At 41.0% G+C, this 20268-nt stretch overlaps 1 protein-coding gene across 4 annotated transcripts in view; it reads right to left on the reverse strand.

Annotated features, from left to right (window-relative positions):
• Positions 1-20268, reverse strand: part of GABRB3 (gamma-aminobutyric acid type A receptor subunit beta3) — a 202991-nt gene that overhangs the window by 37518 nt on the left and 145205 nt on the right. For all 4 annotated transcript variants that reach the window (XM_069465824.1, XM_069465823.1, XM_069465825.1 and 1 more), the window contains one exon: positions 15359-15579. In XM_069465824.1, coding sequence (XP_069321925.1) covers positions 15359-15579 — 221 coding nt within the window. Of the gene's footprint in view, positions 1-15358; positions 15580-20268 lie in introns of those variants that run through there.

The following is a 20268-nucleotide window of genomic DNA, read 5'->3' on the forward strand; positions in this document are numbered from 1 at the left end:
CACTCCTTGTCAGACTTGCTGGGAGAGGCTGGCTGTGGGCCTTCCGGGACGCACACTTACAGTGAATCACGCAACGCACACAATCTCTCTTCCCGCTGTGTGCAGCTTTCCGATCCACTGTACATACTGGAGAAGATGGATTTAAATGTCCGACGTAAGTGTGGATTCTGATGTCCCTGGCTGACCACTGGATGGCAAGGTGTTTGACCAGCTTTCTCAGAGAAACCTTTAGAAATAAAATATCCTGGTTTCTAGTTCTCTCTCCTCACCTTACCTCACTTTAATGTTTTCATTACATTTAGCACCATCTGCAAACAGGACGCCAATCTGTTAACTGCTGGCCCCTCACCCACTCCAGGTGAGCCCACGAGGGCAGGACTTTGGCTCCTTGTCCACGGCCCTCTCTCCTGTACCTAGAACAGCACCTCCATATACACAGTGGGAGTCCCGTAAATACTCACCTAACAAATGACTTTGAAGATACAAGGACAAGGTATAAGCAGGGAGAGTGAAACTCAAGCAAAATGTAGAAAGAGAAAGAGGTGGTTTGTTCTAAGAAGGCTTTAATGTCCCAAATTTAAGAGCCAGTGAGGACACCTGCCCCCTAACAAGCAGTCCCAGTAGGGGCTCTGGCCTTGCGTGGTTACTGATCCTTTGAGAGCCTCCAGGAGCTCACTGGTCAAGACACTTCCATAAGACCCCCTGTTTATATGGTCCAGTAGTCTGTGTGAATCCTTATGTTGCACAATTGAACCCTGCAGAATTGAATCCAATGTCAACATCCAGGAGCTTCGTGGCTTCAGCTGCAGTGAGGACTGCAATGAAATGCTGCCTGCAGTGGAGTCCTGGCTCTCCGATCACAATCTTGTTAAACTAGCAGGACCTGGAAGCAGGTTGACAGCATCTTCTGTGTGACTTCTGGCTTGTACTTGGAATGCCCCAATGTTCAAGAAATCTGGGCAAGAGCTGTGTCTTTGGCCACGAGATAGCGCCACAGACAGGGAATTGCTTTACACATAACCTTTTGGCCCTTTGCAACCACTCTATGGCAACTCACACTCATCTTCCTTCCTGGTTCCCAGATGCTGGGTGCATTGTGTGGCAGAGGCAGGAAGCTATCATTTTTCCAGGAATAAGAACCCAGATGCTAGGATGAAGGATATTAATAATTCAGACTGAGCATTTTTCTTAAGCAAATGCTTAAGAAAATCACTGTGGTAAGTTGAGTGTGGTAGCAACCCCATTCCTTCCTCCTTCTCAGGATCTACTCTATTAGCCACGCCATTTGCATTTCTCACCAAAGCGGAGCTATTTGCCCCTGTCTTGCATGTGAGCTGACTTTGTGACTTGCTTTATCTGCTATGAGGGTGGAAGTGACGGTGTGCCAGTTCCACACTTAGTTACCAACAGGCTTTCTGTGTTTCTGGTCTCCTCTTGTGCTTCAGCCTCTGCTGTGAGACAGCCATGCCCAGATGAGTCTGCTGGTCCCTCCAGAAGAATGGACACAGGGAGCAGGACTGAGATGCCCAATCATCTTTGTGAGCTAATGGGTCAGATGGCGAGTGGCCCAACCAGGATCAGCAGAGATGCTCGTTAACCACCCAGATACATAAGCAATGAGCACTTACTAAAAATAGTAAAACCCTTAGTCGATAACGTTTTTCTAAAGTAGGAACATCTGTTTCTATATTGAAGCATAAATCTGCTATTAGTTAGGAATACCAATCTTTGTGAAATGAGTAGTCATACCAGGCAAGTGAGACAGGTCTGATGTGCCTCCTCATGATTTTCAAATATAGCAATATATTTTATATAGCAATAAAGCTACACAAAGGCCAAAACTGGCAATAGTGCCGAAAATTAAAACTAAGAGAAAAGCGTATGCCAGATCCTAGAGTATCTTCCAAGAAAGGAACTGTCCAGGTAGATGGATTGAGAAGTTCTTAAGGAAAACAACACAGGTTCAGCCCTCTGAAGAGGAAGAGAGGAAAAGTTTTGAAAGAATCAGGAAAGTACTTTGAGTCACCTCAGCTATATGGATCTAATTATGACACTCGGGGCTTCACAGTCTAAAACTGCCTTGTCCCAAATCCTAGCTGCTAACCACGTGTACCACACCATACAGTGTGTCTGACTTCATGGCCTCATCAGTTAACCCAGCAGTCAAAGAGAAAGACCGATCCTAAGTAAATGGCCATTCAGTGTGACAAGTGGAGCACCTTAACCTGATCTTCAGATTTATACCCTAAAGGCTGAATCTTCTAACATGGAAATGAGGCTGAAGGGGTCGAGATCATCATATCCATGTTGTCACTGGAAAATCACTTTGTTTAGATGCATCTGTCTCATCTAAGAATAAGCATTCTGAATAAAACAAAAGGGTCTTGTTTAAAAAACTATGCAATCATAGAAAATGAAAGTTGAAAAATTTGGAAGATATATGTCTGGGTACCAAAGGTATGAGTGGATATGGTATCTTTAAAACAAGAACAGAGAGACAAAATGAAAGAGCATCTGAAACGAAGGCAAAGAGAGAAGGAGCTGTAACACTGAGAGGAATGCAAGGAATCCCAGCTGCAGTGCTGAACTGAAGGCAAAGAAAGTGGAATTGACGTGGCTGAAAACCATTTAATGACATGGCAGGCTTCTTCAGTTTTGATGGGCACACAAGTCACTGAGGGATCTTGTTAAAATTCAGATTCTGAGTCAGGATGTGTGAGTGGGTCTATGTTCTGAATTTCCCAGGTACTGTTACCAGGTGAAGTTGCTGCTGCTGGCTTGGTGACCGTACCTTGAGTAGAAAGGAGAGGGCTGACTTGTAAAACCTTCCCAAAGGCAGAGGTAGGAAACAAAGCTTCGAAAATAGTGAGAAGATGATAGTTACAGGTATGTAACTAATCTTTATTAGACGGAGCAGAAATAAACAGCATACAAATCAACAAATTAAAATTAAACATAAAAAATTAAAGAAATATTTTTAATTGGAATAAAATATATATATGATAAAATGTGCCATTTTAACCACTTTTAAGTGCATAACTTGGTGGCATTAAGTACATTCACACTGATATGCAGCCATCACCATTGTCCATTTCCAGAACTTTTTCATCTTCCCAAACAGAAACTGTGTAGCCATTAAACAGGAATACCCGTTACCTCTTGCCCCTGGGCTTGGTAAATCTTTAGTCTGCTCTCTATGAATTGACCTATGCTATTAACAGATACCTCAAATAAGTGAAATCATACAATATTTGTCCTTTTCTGCCAGCTTATTTCACTTAGCATATTGTTTTCAAGGTTCATACATATTGTAGCATGCATTAGAATTTCATTCCTTTTAAGACTGAATATTATTCCATTGTGTGTGTGTGTGTGTGTGTGTGTGTGCGCGTGTGTGTATATATATCACATTTTGTTTATCCATTCATCTCTTGGTGGACATTTGGGTTATTTCTACCTTTTGGTTACTGTGAATAATGCCACTATCAACACTGATATACAATGTATGAGTCACTTCTTTTGTTTCTTTTGATATATACCTACAAGTGGAATTGCTGAATCCTATGTTTAAATTTTGAGGAACAACCATACTGTTTTCCACAGTGACTAAACCTGCTTAAATTCTCCCCAACAATCCCTAAGGGTTTCAATTTTTCCTTGACTCTGCCAACATTTGTTCTTTTCCCTTTTTTTTTTTTTATATAATAGCCATCCTAATGTGTGTAAAGTAATATCTCATTGTGGTTTTGATTTGTATTTCCTTAATGGCTAACAATGTTGAGCATCTTTCCATGTGCTTATTGGCCGTTTGTGTATCTTCACTGTAGAAATGTCTATTAAAGTCCAATGCCCATTTTTGAATTGATTTGTTTGTATTTTCATTGTTGACTTATATGAGACCTTTATATATTCTGTACATTAACCTCTTAATAAGATTCACGATTTGCAAATATTTTCTCTCATTCTGTGAGTTGCCATTTCACTCTGTTGATTGTGTTCTTTGATGCACAGGAGTCTTTAATTTTGATGTAGTCTAAATGACATCAAAATAATTACATTATTTTTTCTTTCTTTTTCATTTCTTTTTTTCTTTTCTTGCTTATGTTTTTGTTGTCATATCCAAAAATTATTGCCAAATACAATGTCATGAAGCTTTTCTCTTGTTTTCTTCCAAGAGTTTTGTAGTTTTAGCTCTCAGGTTTAAGGACTTGATCTATTTTGGTAAATTTTTGTACATGCTGTAAAGTAAGCGTTTAACTTCAATATTTTACTTGTGTATATCCAGTTTGCCCCAGCACTACTTACTGAAAAGACTATCCATTACCCATTGAGTAGTCTTGGCATGCTTGTCAAAAAATTATTTGACTACATAAGCCAGGATTTATTTTGGGGCTATTTTATTCCATTGGTTTATATGCCTGTTCTTATGCCAGTACCAATCTGCTTTGATTACTGTAGACTTGTAGCAAGCTTTGAAATCAGGAAATGTGAGAACTCCAACTTTCTTCTTTTTCAAGATGGTTTTGGATATTTGGGATCCCTTGAGATTCCACATGAATTTTAGAATGGCTTTCTCCATTTCTACAAAAATGACATTAGAATTTTGATAGATTGTATTAGAGTAGATCGCTTTAGGTAGTATTGTCATTTTAATACTAGTAAGTCTTCTAATCCATGAACACAGGATGCCTTTCCATTTATTTGTCTTCTTCAAATACTTTCAACAATGTTTTATAGTTTTTAATGTACAAGTCTTTGACTCCATCATTAAATTTATTCCTATGTTTTTCATTCTTTTAGATGCTATTGTAAATGGAATTGTTTTCTTCTTTATGTTTTTGGATTGTTCATTCTTAGTATATAGAAATGCAACTGAATTTTCTGTTGATTTTGTACTCGGCAATTTTGATCTGCTCAATGGTTTCTCATGAGTTTCTTAAGTTCTGTTCACTTTTCTTCAATTCTTTTCTTTCTGCTCCTCAGACTCAACAATTTTAATTGTCCATCTTCAAGCTTGTGGATTATTTCTTCTGCCTGCTTCAATATGCTGTGAACCCCTCTAGTAAATTCTTCATATCAGTTATTGTCTTTTTCAGCTTCAGAATTTCTGTTTGATTCCCTTTCATAATTTCTATCTCTTTGTTTATTTTATTTCATTCATTTTATGCATATATAATTTTCCCCATTTCCTTTAGTTCTTTGTCCATGTTTTTCCTTACCTCTTTGAGTAGTTAAGACAAATTATTTAATGTCTTTGTCTAGTAAGTCCAATGTCTGGGGTTCTGCCAGTTTTGTTCCTTTGAATAAGCTGTGTTTTCCTCTTTCTTTGTATGCTTTGTTATTTTTTTCCTGAGAATTGGGCATTTGATTATTATAATGTGATAACTCTGAAAATTAGAATCTTTTCCTTCACCAAGTTTTACGGTTTTTACATTTAATAGTCCATTTGTTTTGAGACATTTTGAAACATTTTTTGAAAATATTATTCCTTATTAAATGCAATCAGTGAAGTCTCTATTCCTTTAGCTGATGCTCAGCTAACGTTTTAACAGGGATTTCTTTGAGTGCCAAGAGTTCAAACAAACAAACAAACAAAAAACCCCACACAAACAAACAAAAAAGAATAGCCATTTCTCAGTCTTTGCAGATTGGCTATGTGCTGGGGCATTTTGTAACTACTCAGCTAGGCTTGCTCTGACCCTAGGGATTAGCTGAAAGCAAAAACTTAGTTATTCTTAGGGCTTTCGTGAGCATATGCCTTGCATAGACATGTGCATGGCTTTCTAAGTTTCCCTATATATCTGGCTGCTTTTGAATGACCCAATTTCCCAAAGAGTTTCATCCCAGCTTCTCCTTTGAGCCCTAGATAGTCTATTTTATATTTCCACCCAAAATCTCTTGCCCCAGGGTTTGTCCTCCTCTTGCAGCCTTTATAAGCATTGCCTGCCTCTTTTCTTGCTTACATTCTGAGATATGCACAAAGGGGATGAGCATCTTGCTTTAGTCCCTCAGATATCCTCCAGACAGTTTAGAACATATGCACATAATAATCTGCAAATAAGGTTTGCTCTGTTCCCTCTGGTATGAGACGGAGAACTGGGAATGAGGCTGCCACCTGCTCAAGATCAAACTCTGGGGAGTGGGTGGGGAAAATGGCAAGTAAAACTGCCATAAAACTTTCCTATTGTTTTGAATGCAGCTTTTTTTTTTTTTTTTTTAGATTGGGCATTTGGTGAGTTGCTGTAAATCTTGAACTGTTTCCCAGAGCTTCTACAGGTTGGTTCATATAACTTCTAGTTGTTTTTTCATGTTTCTATGGAGGAATGACACCTTGGAGCTTTTTAGTCTGCCATTTTACTAATGTTGCTTCCCAATATAAGATCTTTAGAGATAAGAGTAGGAGCGTTTAAAAGATATAGTAGAAATTAATGAATAGAATTATAATATAAAATCAAAGGCAAGACCTTTAAAAATATAACTAAAATAAAGATTTCTTGATTCTAATGAACACAATTATAAATGATGAAGAGACTATAACAATTATGTTCTTAGCAGCTTGAAAATATAAGAGAAAACAATGATTGTAAAGTCCAGATAAAAAGGATATTTCCCTGAAAAACATGAATTCTCAAGATTGATACAAGAAGAAAACCTAAAGAGAACCATAAGTATTGCAGAAACTGAAGCCATGTGTGTCAGGGTGGAAAATGTTATTTAAGACCCTTTTCAAAGTAACATGCATTTATAAAAACTTCACTTTAAAAATATTTCATATTTAGTATATATTTACGGGTAAGTCTTTAAATACTTAAAGGAACACCAACCCTTTTAGGAATAGTTATTTCCCAAATAATATAATCTATTACAGAACAAAAAGTGAGAATTCTACTTAATTTATGTTATGACAAAACACAAAAGAAACATAAAGACATATATAATCTATTAATATATTTAACAGAATCTATATGATATGTATCACATACAAATATATGAGAGGGCCGGTATTAGTTCATTTTCTGTTGCTTATAATGATACCTGAAATTGGGTAATTTATAAAAAAAATGAAATTTATTTCTTAATGTTATGGAGTTTGGGAAATCCAAGGTCAAGAGAGTGCACCTGAAGAAGGTGAGGGCATTCTTGCTGGTGGGGATTCTCTGTAGAGTTCTGAGGTGGCACAGGGTACCACATGGCAAAAGAGGTGAGTGTGCTTATGTGCTAGATCAGGTCTCTTGTCCTCTTCTTATAAAGCCACCAGTTCCCCTCCCATGAAACCCATTAATCCATTAATCCATGAATGGATTAACACATTTATGAGGACAGAGCCCTCATGATCCAATCACCTCTTCAAGGCCCATCTTCTCAATATTGCCATGATGGGGATTAAGTTTGAACATGAGTTTTGGAGGGGACATTCAAACCATAGCAGAGCCCCATTCCACCACCTTTACATTGGATAATTTACCTAGGAAACAGCAGTGAATTGGTTCATGTTTCTTGGAAACTTCAGCCGAAGCACAATGTTAATAGGGGTCAGATTAATGAGAGAGGAAACTTGAGAATAGATTTCTTGAGAAAGTCTACATCCATCTTTAAGGGAAGTTGGCACCTTCCAAGCGGGATACAAGAAGTAACAGTGGTGAAGATCTTATCACCACCAAAAAAAACATCTGCAAAAGGCAAAAGAGGAGCTGTTTCCTCAAATGTGCAGACAATGCAAGGACACAAGAATTACAAAGAATTGGGGAATCATGACACCTCTAAAAGAAATCAACAAACCTTCAACAATGGACACCAAAGAAATGGAGATTTATGAATTACTAATAAAAATTCAGAATAATAGTCATAAATAAGTTAAGTGAACTAAAAAATATAGAGACAAAAATTTAATTAAATTTGGAAAACAACACATGAACAAAGCAAGACACTTGACAAAGGAATAGAAACAATTAAAAATAAACAGATAGAAATCCTAAAGTTGAAGAATATAATGACTGAACTGAGAAATTGAATAGAAAGCTTCAACAGCAGACTCAATCAAGCAGAAAAAAGGATCAGTAAATTGGAAGACAGAACTTTGAAATTATCCAGAGAAACAAAAACACAAAATAAATAAATAAATAAGAATGAAGAAAGCCTATAGAAATTCTAGGACACAATCAGGAAACTAAACGTTCACATAATAAGATTTCCAGAAGTAGAAGAAAAAGAAAAAGGGCCAGAAAGCATATTAAAGAAATAATGACTGAAATTTGTTTTTATCTGGGGATAAATGCCAATACCCACATAAGGAAGCACAGAGGTCTCCAATTAAATTTAAGCCAAAAAGAAGTACACTAAGTTACATAAAACTCAAATTATCAAATATCAAAGACATAAAAAAAATTGGAGAGCAGCAAAAGATAAGAAACATATCACATACAAAGGAGTACCAATACAACTATCAGCCTTTCAGCAGATTTCCCAGCAGAAAACCTGCAGGCCAGGAGACAGTGGGATGAGATATTCAAAATGATGACGATGAAAAAAATAAATAAAAAAATAAAAAATAAAAAAAACCCCTACCAACCAAGAATACTTTATCCAGCAAATCTGTCAGAAATGAAGGAGAAATAAAATGTTCTTACCACAAAAAATGTTACTATTTAAAGTGCAAAATATGTTAATTCACTTGATTTAATTATTCTGCACTGTATTCAGAAATTATAACATCATTTTACATTCCATAAATATATATAACTATAAATTATTGATTTACAATAAAAAATATAAAAATTTTTAAAAAGTGGATCAAGGTAAGAAATTAGTATATCAAAATTACAGGTTAAATAAGAAAAATGATCATATAAATAGAGACTGAATTAACAAAATCTATTTTTATTTTGGACATTTTTAAAAAATCTAGGGTCAGTCATCTCATTTATAATTAGCTGTTGAACATAAATGCCATAAATTTGTGACACCTGCATTATTGACCACTGTATCCCCACCTATGCCACCATTCTCAGAAAGTAACTGGGAACATACACATACATACACACACACACACATATAATGGAAGCAAATGAATAAGTGTTAGTTACATTAAACTAAAAGTGCAAATCATTCTTCATGGTGAGGCCCAAGAAACACCCTTATAAAAAATGAGCTGATATTATACACTGTTACCCCTTCATGTATCATTGTTCTGGAAGTTAAAGTCAATACAATAAAACAGAAAACAGAAATAAGAATAAAAAAACTATTGAAAATGAGGATTAAAAAATCATTATAAGCAATATGATTGTAAGACTAAAATCCTCAAGAGGATTAACTAAACTGTTGAAAATAATAGATTAGCCTAGCTGGATATAATTTTGGATAGATGCACACATAAAGATAGTTATATACAAATAGACCACCAGCTTTACCACATACCAGGGAAAGCCAGCTAGAAAAATAATGGAAAAATAATCCCTTTCCTAATAGCACTTCACTTTTAAAAAATAGGAATAAAGTTATCAAGCAATAAGTGGGTACTTGATGGAGAAAATGACAACTATTTACTAAAAGCCAAAAACAAAGACAAGAATGACTGCAGACATGCCATATTCATGTAGGAAAGACTGAAGGTAGCACAGTTTTTGCTCTTCCCAGAGTAATGTTTAATGAGCATTATTTGAACAAACAACACAAACTATATTTTTAGAAATTTGATAAAACAAATGGTTCTAAAATTCATGTGGAAGAATAAACTGGTAAGTATTGGCACAAATAGCTAAACAATAACGAACAAAAAAACAGATAGCTACCTCACATCCTACACCAAGATAAATTCCAGTGGATTGAAAATCTACATGGAAAATGTGAAAATATAAGGACTATAGAAAGATGAACTGGAATTCAAATTTAACCCTTGTGCAATACTTTTTAAATTTTTTTTCACCAAGCACCATTCTAGATTTTGGGGATGGAATAATGAACAAGATAGAAACAGTTCTTTTCTCTGAGAGTTTTATACTCTTATGGTGGCTTCCCCATCATCACAGATGGGACCAGTGCGTCAACAAATAAGAAATGCAATAAATTGACAAGATAAGGTCAGATCTGGATAAGTGGCATGATAAAAAACAAACAAGATGATGTAACAGAAAGTGAATAGAAGATCAGAGAAGGGGTTTCCTTGGGAGAATGACAGTTGAATGTTCCTCAATTACATAATTACATTATAATGATGCTAAAAATATGAGTATCTAGAGACAGAGAATTCTACATCCAGCAAAGAGCATGTGTAAACTGTCCAATTAACAGGGACGTCCTTGATATTTCTGAAGAACAGAAGGAAAGTTTGCATACTGGAAGCATGGTGTTGGGGGAGAGCTGTAGAAAGGCACTGATTAGAACTTGAGTTCTGAGAAGATGCCAAGGGGAAACTGACTCTTGAAATGGTCAGGGACCCACTCTCCATTTTGAGAGGGGAGGCCAAGAGTGAGAGACAGGCAGGTCAGGTGATCTCTTTGCAGTGGAAAGATGAAGTTATCGTATTCCAATTAACCTCATCAAATGAGAACACGGGGGCAAGTTTGAAAAGAAGTTGTGAAAAGTCCTTACAAAGAGGGGAAGAATGAACATGCTCGGGATGGGGGGTGGGGGGAGAGAAATGTGTGAGCCTGAATTTAAAGTAAGACAGGTGATTTTCACCAGCCTTGAGAGATGAAGAAAATGGATACATTTACAGTGGCCCAAATAATGATACATTCCAAAGCAGGTATCACAATCCTAAAGCTAACTTTATTGCTGGGGGAGTATGAATTGGCATAATCCTGTCAGGAAAGCAATTTAACAATATGTTATTTAGTTACATGAAAGTAACTGGAAGATAGTAACAAAACAAAGGTTTTGGGGTTAGGCACACCTGCACTCAAACCATATGGGTCCTGTTACCTCTGTGAGTTTACATCTCTTCTGGGGGGAAAAGGTATTAGACCAGAACCACTGTATAAAATACAGTTTCAGAATTAAGATGCTAGCCTTTTCAAATTAGATGACTTAATTTGAATCTTCTGATATAAGTTCTAGTTTTACTATTGTGTTCAATTTTTAAGTATAAAAATGGCAATTTTGACAATTTTAAGCAATTTTTAGCCACAAGTGGGAACTTTACAATATATTGTCCAACAGATTTTGCAGTAAGCTTCCCAGGCAAGATATGGATTACTTTTTTTTTGATGACTCAACCTCAGAATCCCAGGTGCTTTTTGGAACAACCTGAATACTATTTCGTGACCCCCCTCTTACTAATTCCTAGCATCAGAGAAGTAGTCCAAAAATACAAAATGCATGGCATGAAGAAAAAGATAATGTTACAAAGTATGCTTAATGGTGCAAGGTGAGACATTCAATGACAGCAGAGGGCCAGGAGACTGAAAAACAAAGTTGGGAAGAGGGACAATGACTCCATCTTCTCACAGACAGCAGAAAACTTCAGTGCAGCATCAAAAAGAAAAAAAAAGAAAACCAGAAAATTTGTAACCAGGACAGGACTGAAGCCCATGAGTCTCACAGCCAAAATCTGCCTAGTTCCTTAAAAGGTTTAGCTGCCCAAAGGAAATTTTCAAAGAACTCATGTTTTATTTTAGGATGGTACGCATGCCCTTTCCAGAGCATTCTCACCCGTCACATGCTGACTTGAGCCTGTGCTAGGGGCTCAGTTCACTGTCCTGTTCAGCTGAGCTCAAGCTGGTCCTCACAAGCTAGTGTTAGCCTACGTTTCAAGCTCAGGGAGCTCCAACAGTCACAGAGAAAATGGTTCATGATTTAAAACGACCTTTTATCACCACAAGAATGTGATCACTCTCAAGCATCTGCATGAGTGGTCATTGACTACTTTTGCAGAGTCATCAGAGGTAAGGATTAATGATTTCCCAGAATAAGGCTGAGCTGACGTACAAACCTACGTCATGGACAGTTCATCTGCAGCCAAAAGCCTTCATCTACCCTGAATAAAGCAAAAGCCCTCACTGATTCTGTTACTGCGGCGGCTGGGCGTGAATAAGAAAAGAAGCCCAGAGAAGTGAAGTGGTGACTGACCTACGAATGTAGGCCAGTGCTGGATAGATGAGGTGAGGGCCAACCCTAGTGTCCAGGGGTGAGAAAAATTCAATTTTTAAGGTCTGGAGATACAGCCCGTCCAACGGGTAAGTATCTCAAGCACACAGCCAGCAAGAAAGTCATCTCTGTCGGGTGGGACCTTCCTCAGCAGTACCCTACAAGCAGGAGACAGCAACAGCCCAACTCTCTGCAGACTCTCACTGCAGGAGGTTCAACTTCAGTGTTCCTGGCTGTGCCAGGCTTCCGCAGGCCCACGCCACAGTACTGACGTATGCAAAGGGCACGATGTCAACATACTGCTGGAGTTACACGTGCAGCCCACTCCAGGCTTGTCATGTCAAGTGCAGCAGTGAAAACACGGAGCAGGGATGGTGGGCTTTACGGCCACGGGGAGGAGGGAGGGTGGCGACCCATGTGAGCACTCAACACCTCATGTTTTATCAAAGACCATGAGATATATATATAAAATATATAAATAGTACTTAAGTTTACATGGAATAGCAAAGAATGTGTCGGTACTTGAGTTTCATACAATTATCAGTACTTTGAATTATTAATGTGCTTTTTTGGCCAAAAAGTTCAAATTAATCTCCATAGCAGTGTGTGGTTTTTAAATATCAAGGCAGAAGTTTCTAGGTTAGCCCATTTCTCAGGAGTTGATGACACAGTGTAGCTGCCAAGCACATGCAGGATACGGCGGTCAGCCTGAGGCCTGGGGTTTCTTTACCACAGCTCGGCCAGGTCCACAGAGCTCCGAAGAATTGTTTAAGAACTATGAGGTTCTAAATAAAGATGTAAGTAGCATATTGGGACTGAATTTGGGGAAAAAAACAGCTAATTATTTAGAAATTCATTTATTGATTTAAGAGGCTGTTTGAAAGGCATAATGAATGTAAATTTGACTAAAGAGGGTTTTTTTAGTTTATTGTACAAAGTTTATTACTAAAAGTTTCCCATGGCTTATTATCACGTTATTATTTAACTTTCACATATGAACTTACAGGCCAAGTGTTAAAGATATAATTTTTTTTATTTCCTTGGTTCCTCTTACCTCAAATCTAACACTTTCAAAGACAGTTTGGAAATTTATTACAGATTTTATCCATATTATATAATCCTATTCTAACAGAGTTAAAGTGCTTTGCTTTTAACAGAGACATACAGAGACCTACTAACATACTCCACTTCTGGTGAGAAAATAAAGAACGCCAAAGTATAGATGGAGAAAATCCAAACAGCAAGTTTTGTTTAAAAAGCCAAGAAGTCCTAGATTAAGTTTTGTTTATATTTTCTTCTTTTTGCTCTCTCCCAACTACCCACACACCACACACAGGCACACCACACGCCACATACCACACGCCACATACCACACACCACATACCCACATACACACAAACACCACACCTTCCCCCACACGTATCACACACATACCACATACCCACACACTACACACATTACACACCCCCCACATACCACACACACCACACACTCCCCCCACACACCACACACATACCACACACACCACACACACCATACACATACCACACACACCACACACCACACACATCACACACAAACACCGCACACTCCCCTGCACACACCACACACCCACCACATACCCACATACCACACACATCACATACCCCCCAAATGCCACACACACCACACACTCCCCCCAACACACCAAACCCAATATGCACATAACACACACACAGGCCACATGACCACACCACACACCACAGCACACACATGCATGCCACACACATTACAAACAGGTGACACACCATTCCTACATACCACACACACACAAATGCACACACTACACACACTATATATTACACAGATACCACACACATTACACGAATCACACAGCAAACCCAACACCCACAAACACACACCACACATCCACACGCACACCACACACACATACCCTCACACACCTCAGACCCCACACATACACCACACACCATGCCTCCCCACACACACGAACACACACACCACCCACATATCAGGTTTTTCTGCTTCATTTTCTTTGCGGGGGCTGAGGGGCAGGTAAACACACAAGATTTCTGAGTAATCTTCTTTACTTGTCAGAACCTTCAGAACTTTACAACCACATCACTCATTTTCAGGGAGAAGCATAAAATGCTTTGGGAGCTGGAAACCTCCCAAAGAAACTTCAGGCTAGACTCTTTTTAGAGTAACACCATGGTTTGGTTGACATGTGCCACTTAACCCATAAAAACATCTGATTTTGCTAAAATCCTAACTTCCGCTCTATATACTGTGGCTTTGAGAAAGTCACTCAACATTTTCTATTTAAGGCAATGTTAAAGAATTCCCTTTACCCGTCTTGAGGCATGAAAAGTCACAGCGGTGTGGATTTAAATACATACTATTATGATTTCACTTAGGGCTGCTGGAGTCTTAGTCCAAAGGCTCTGGACTCATCCCATTTTAAGATAAATCTTTTCTTCAAACTATCCACGTGTGTCCCACTGAAGACCTCAAGGGTACTTTTAGGCCATGAGATTGACAAAGGCGCACACACACACACACACACACACACACTACTATTCTAAAACAAAACAAAAATCAGTGCAAAAGCAACGAAACAGACAGAAGGTTTTTAAGAACACCAGTTAGCAAAAGAATTAACCACCGGAGTACCACAGAAAGGCCTGGGGGTTTCCAGGGCAACCCCAGAAGCCCAGGGTCTCTTCCCCGGGGCTCCGGAAGGCAGCCTGGTTTCCTCATTTGAGTGGCTACATTATGAGACCTGGAGAGAGATGGTTCTTGTTGGGAAGCCTCTCACTTAGTCATCCCCATAACATTCATGGCACCACCTCAATAAAGCTCCGTGGAGAATATATACCCTATAATCTGCACAACAGACATTTTTTCAATTGTGCAACTAGCTCTGAAAAAACTTCATTAAAGCCTTTGCAATGTCAGGGCAATATTAATTACAGGCCTCTGGGGCTAGGATGTGGGAAACCCGTCCTGAGGGAATCTGTGTTCTTAGACATGGCAACCCAATTATACACAGTGAGTCCAAAGGAGGCTGCTTGGTGACTATTTATAGTAACAGTAATGCCCCAAATCTTATGGTTATGAGAATTTTTTTTTCCTGCAAAGCTCAAAGTGTTTCATGGATGTTTCCTAATTAATCTGAGGACATGGCCTCACTACTATTTTCATCTCAAGCAAAAATTCAACACCAATGCACCATGCAACTGCAAGACTGGCCCTGGAGGGGCACACAGACCTGAGCCCGTACAGCACTGTCCCGTCAGGGTGAAGGCGGATCATGCGGTTTTTCACTGTCACTCCATGCACAAATGACTTTTTGTCATTTAAGAAATATGTGTCGGGCACCCATAGCTGGTCAGCCACTCGATTGTCGAGCGTGAGGTTGAGAGGGATCCCAGAATAGGCGAGCCTTTTATCTCTCCAATATTGTTGAAAATACATGGTTAAGGTATAATCCTGGGGGGGAAGAAAAAGAAAAGAAAGAAAATTAGTTTGTGCTCAGCCACAGGTGTATTTCCTTCACGCCTGGCCAAATGCAGGTTGACATCTAAGCTCCAGAGTGAATATCCAGGAGAAATGGAATGATTTTTACACAGTGGCTGCTTTCCTAGGAGTGCAAATACCAGCTTTAATAGGTATATGAATCAGTGTGTGTCATGTATACTGAGGCTGTTTTACTCGGATAAGCAGCAGACCCAGACAAATTGGCATTTGAAAGGTAACACAGAAATAAAGGCAAAAAAAAAAAAAAAGCCATAGTAAAATCAGGTTGCTAGCAGGGAACTTGACTGTTCCCCTAGATCCTCTATCTCCCACCAGGCAGACAGGTGCTTTACCCCCTACGACCTAGGAGCTCCAGCTGCAAACTTTCTCTGCAATTTAAGCCACTTTCCTTTCGCTTTGCCCTCTGCGAGGTCCATAAACACAAGCCTTCCATAAACACCCGCTGGAGGCGCGATGGCCCGTGGGAGGTCTCCATGCCCTATCCCGTCATATTTTCTTTTTCTTCCAATTTGCCATGGCCATTCCTACCTTAACTGGGCCATACAATCACCTGGAGATGATGGCACATTAGTCTGGGGAAACTGGGAGCCCGAAGCCAAAGCAGGATGTGGGAGGTGGGAGAAGGGCCACGGTGCTGTCCACACGCTTGTCCACAAAACAAGCAAATACCAACGCAGATGATCCTACTTTTTTGTTGTTGTTTATGCAAAGCAGTTCATTCAGTGAGAAGAAAGGAGGAAAGAGGCAAATCAGAGCTGGGCACGGAAAAAAGGAAATTCTAAAGTTTTTTGGCAATCCTTACTCAATTCTAAAATGATCAAGTCTGAAAATCTGGTGGTATTCACAGGACATTCTGAACCTCACTGTGGAGGGATCTAAGCTGAAAAATCAAAGGTTACAAAGTAAACTCTCCAACCAGGGAAGGAACGAATCACTGCTGCTCCACACACGGAGCTTTCTGAGCTTACACGCTGTAAGATCATGTCTGCAAACGCCCTCGCTCTGTGGGTGGTGAGAGGAGATGGCGAATCAGTCAAAGCCTCCATCCTAGACACAGGTCTTCTGACAGCGCCCCCAGCATTCCTTTCACCGCCTCACAGGGCAATTCTCAGAGTTGCTCATCCCACAATGCCTATTTATTAACTGCTCTCTATGGTGTTGGAGCACAGAGACTTATAGAATGACACACAGCAAACATGGACTCGTCTTCAGGTGCTCACCTCAAGAGGGGGTGACAAAAGCAATACATACGACGTGACTATAAACTGCAAGTTTTTAAGCTGTAAGCCCCTAAAAATCAGAGGAGAAGGAAAGGCAAAAACAATCCGAGTCTTTAGAGAGGTTTTATCTGCAACTTGGAGATGCAGCATTTGAGTAAACAAGAAGAAACCAGAATGGGCGAGCTTGTGCCTGGTATTTCCTGAGGGGGCCTCCCCACCCTCCCCACCACCGATTGAAGATGCTCACAGAGCAGGAGGCACTGAGGACAGGCCTTGGTTAGCCAGACAGCAGGTAGGGGACATCAACAACCACTCGAGGGCGTTGCTTTTACAGGACTGATGGGAACCCCGAGGAGTGCAGTTTTGCTGGCATGTGGGGCTCAGGGGGGAAGAAGTGTGGAGTGGTGGGCGAGGCGGGACCTCACTGCAGTGACCAGAAGGTGGAGAGACTGAAATGCCAGCTTCACAGCTGATAAAAGGCACTGGCAGTTTCTGTGGACCGGAGAGACATAACCAAGTATATTAACGGTGGTGTCTTTTAATCCTGTGTTCTGATGCTTTGGCATCTGAGGCCTAGCTGACCCTGGGGGGACGGCCCCTCCCAGTGCTGGCCAATTCCCAGGGGCAGCAAACAATTCTCCTGGGAGTGAGCCTTCCATGTGCAAACCAGCTAATGCAGCACCCACTTCCCACCCACCTCTCTCACTGAGCTCTCACATTCGGGGGTAGCTATCCACCTGCCCTCATTGCCCCAGGGCCAGGTACTGACAACTGAAAACAGCACCTGTGCCCTGGAGCCCCGAAATTATCCAAACTAGCCAATCCCGGAGCAGAGCCTGCCTACCCTGCCTCACCCGTTCCTTCAGGGCAGCCACAGGAAAGGCCTTCGCCCAGAGCTGACCCCCTTCCTCTGCCTCCTGACCGGCTGGGAGCCTCGCCGTGTGCCCCCCATGGCACGGTGTGTCCCCTCTTCTTGGGAACTGTGAGGGACGAACTATCCTTTCAACAGCAGTCATCTCCTGATGTGTTGGCCCTGCCATACCTAAATAATGACAAAACCCACATTTTACAGCACAAAGCTGTGTGTGAGGAAGATCAGCTTAGCCATGGTGAGTTCAGGGGTAGGAGGAGAGGAGCAGAGGCCACGGGGAAGTGGAGAGAGCTTGTAGGTGGGGAGCGGGGAACGGCGCCAGGCTGATGCAGAGCATCAGGATGAGAACAGACCCTCACAGAGCACAGTCCCACCCAGCCACTGCCATGGCTGACGCAGGCCACGCATTTGAACTGAACTGCACAGAGCTGTGGAGCCACAGCAAAAGGGGACTAACTACATCAGCAGCAGCAACTAAGGGGTTTTTCTATTTGAGTATCACTCTCCAAATTATATTCTTACTGAGATAGAGGATTTTCACTTGTTCTTATCTTTAATCCCTAGCCCCGCATCCTCACGCCTGAGTCATGGAGTCTAGCGCCCTTCCCAGAGCCCCCTTCTAATCGGCTTCCATGCAGCTTGCCCCAAGAAAGGAGGGAGCACGCTGGTCTGCCCTGGAGCCCAGCTGTCATTCACAGCCTGAGAACGCAGATGAGTCTTATTCTGGACTGTGTCACTCTGCGCGCCATCAGCAGCACCTCTTAGCCTGGGTCTTGGGTGTTTGCTGGGGTGATTTGAATGAATTGGGGGAAACAGCTTGGGTAACCCAGGAAGGAGAAAAATGTTATTTAGACCCAAACCCAGTGCACCTGCTCTGCCTTGGATGGCAGTGACACTTACATCAGTGGGGACACAAATCAGTATCCCACTTCTTTTTTGGGATACCAACTGGCAGATAAAGGGAAGGGGATGGTGGAAAGGCCCAAGTCCCCCTCCATTCTCTTGTGCAGCTGGGAGCACCTGATGGAGGACTTCACTGTTCAGGGAGCCACGCTGCTACCCTGCCGCCCCTTGTGGCGCACAGTGGGGCGCACCAAGGAGAAGAACAGCGGCAGCCGCTGACGTGTTCTGATCCTTCAGCAAGCACCAGGCCTCATGCTACCTGTCACCCCGTATTATTATTATTATCATCCCATATTGATGAAGAAACAAAAATTTAAAGAGCTGAAGTAATTTGCTTCACTTTTCCATCCTCTACCCCCCATAAACACGAGGAACCAGGGACAAGGAGATTTGAAGTTGGGGCCACCTTCCCCCTGGGCCTGGCTCTCAACCCAGAAACTCTAAGCTCTGGGGAGCTAAACAGTTCTGCATAATAAAGTGGAGTGAGTTTGGCGGTGATGGTTTGCAAAGACGTCTCTGAGAGTGCGGAGTCAGGGCTGAGAGCGGTTCTGCAGGGGGAGTGAGAACTATGGCCGCCTCAAAGCCACCTCCCCAAACATTTAGCACAAATGCTAGAGGCACAGGCCTTGTCAAAATGCTTTGTGGAGGTATCATTTTATCCAAGGAATCCCAGAAAAGTTGCCAGTTTTTATATTTGGAATGATGTGACCTGAACCAAAGAAAAGAGCACAACCACGAGGAGACGGAATGTGTGGGATGGAGAGTCTGTCGCAGTTTGAATTTCAAGCCCATCTGCAGAAATGGAAGATACCTTGAGACGATAAAAGCTCCAGGAATTAACAGGCATCTTGGCTGTGCTAGGGGTGGGGAGGGAAGTGGGACGGGACTGTGCACAGAACACGAAAAGGAGACGGGGAATTATGCTTTTGTTCTTTAAACTTAAAGCTCAAGGTGGACTCAGGTGTCATCTGGGTACAAAAGATAAGGGATGGCTGGGAAGGGGCAGTCCCTGCTGCCCTGGCTCCTGTTGGTGCTTGATAAGGGCCTTTGGGAGGCGGCAGTAGACACACCAGATGAGACAGACAGCTGACACCATTCACAGAATCAGCCCACACCACGTCTCCACCAATGTGGTTGGTGAAGTTCCTCTCTTTTGCCAGAGCCCCGGACTGCACAGCGGAACACACGTGTATCCAGAGATAGGCACGCCTCATTTGACTGTGTGTCTCCTTATTGCATTGCACAGACACTATGTTTCCTACAGAGTTCTGTGGCAACCCTGCATCCAGCAAATCTATTGGTGCCATTTTTCCAACAGCATGTGCTCACTTTGTGTCTCTGAGTCCCTTTTTGGTAATTTTTGCAATGTTCCAAGCTTTTTCATTATTATTATATCTGTTATGGTGATCTGTGCTAAGTGATCTTTGATGTCACTATTGTAATTGCTTTTGGGCACCATGAACTGCACCCACACAAGATGATGAAATTAATCAATAAGTGTATGTATTCTGATTGCTCCACTGACAAGCCATTCTCCCGTCTTATTCCCACTTCCTTCTCCTCAGGAAACCATACTCCCTGAGATACAACAATATGGAAATTAGGCCAGTTAATAACCTACAATGGCCTCTAAGTATTCAAGGAAAG

The sequence above is a fragment of the Eulemur rufifrons genome, chromosome 3 (genome assembly GCF_041146395.1).
Source record: "Eulemur rufifrons isolate Redbay chromosome 3, OSU_ERuf_1, whole genome shotgun sequence".
NCBI classification, from domain to species: Eukaryota; Metazoa; Chordata; class Mammalia; order Primates; family Lemuridae; genus Eulemur; species Eulemur rufifrons.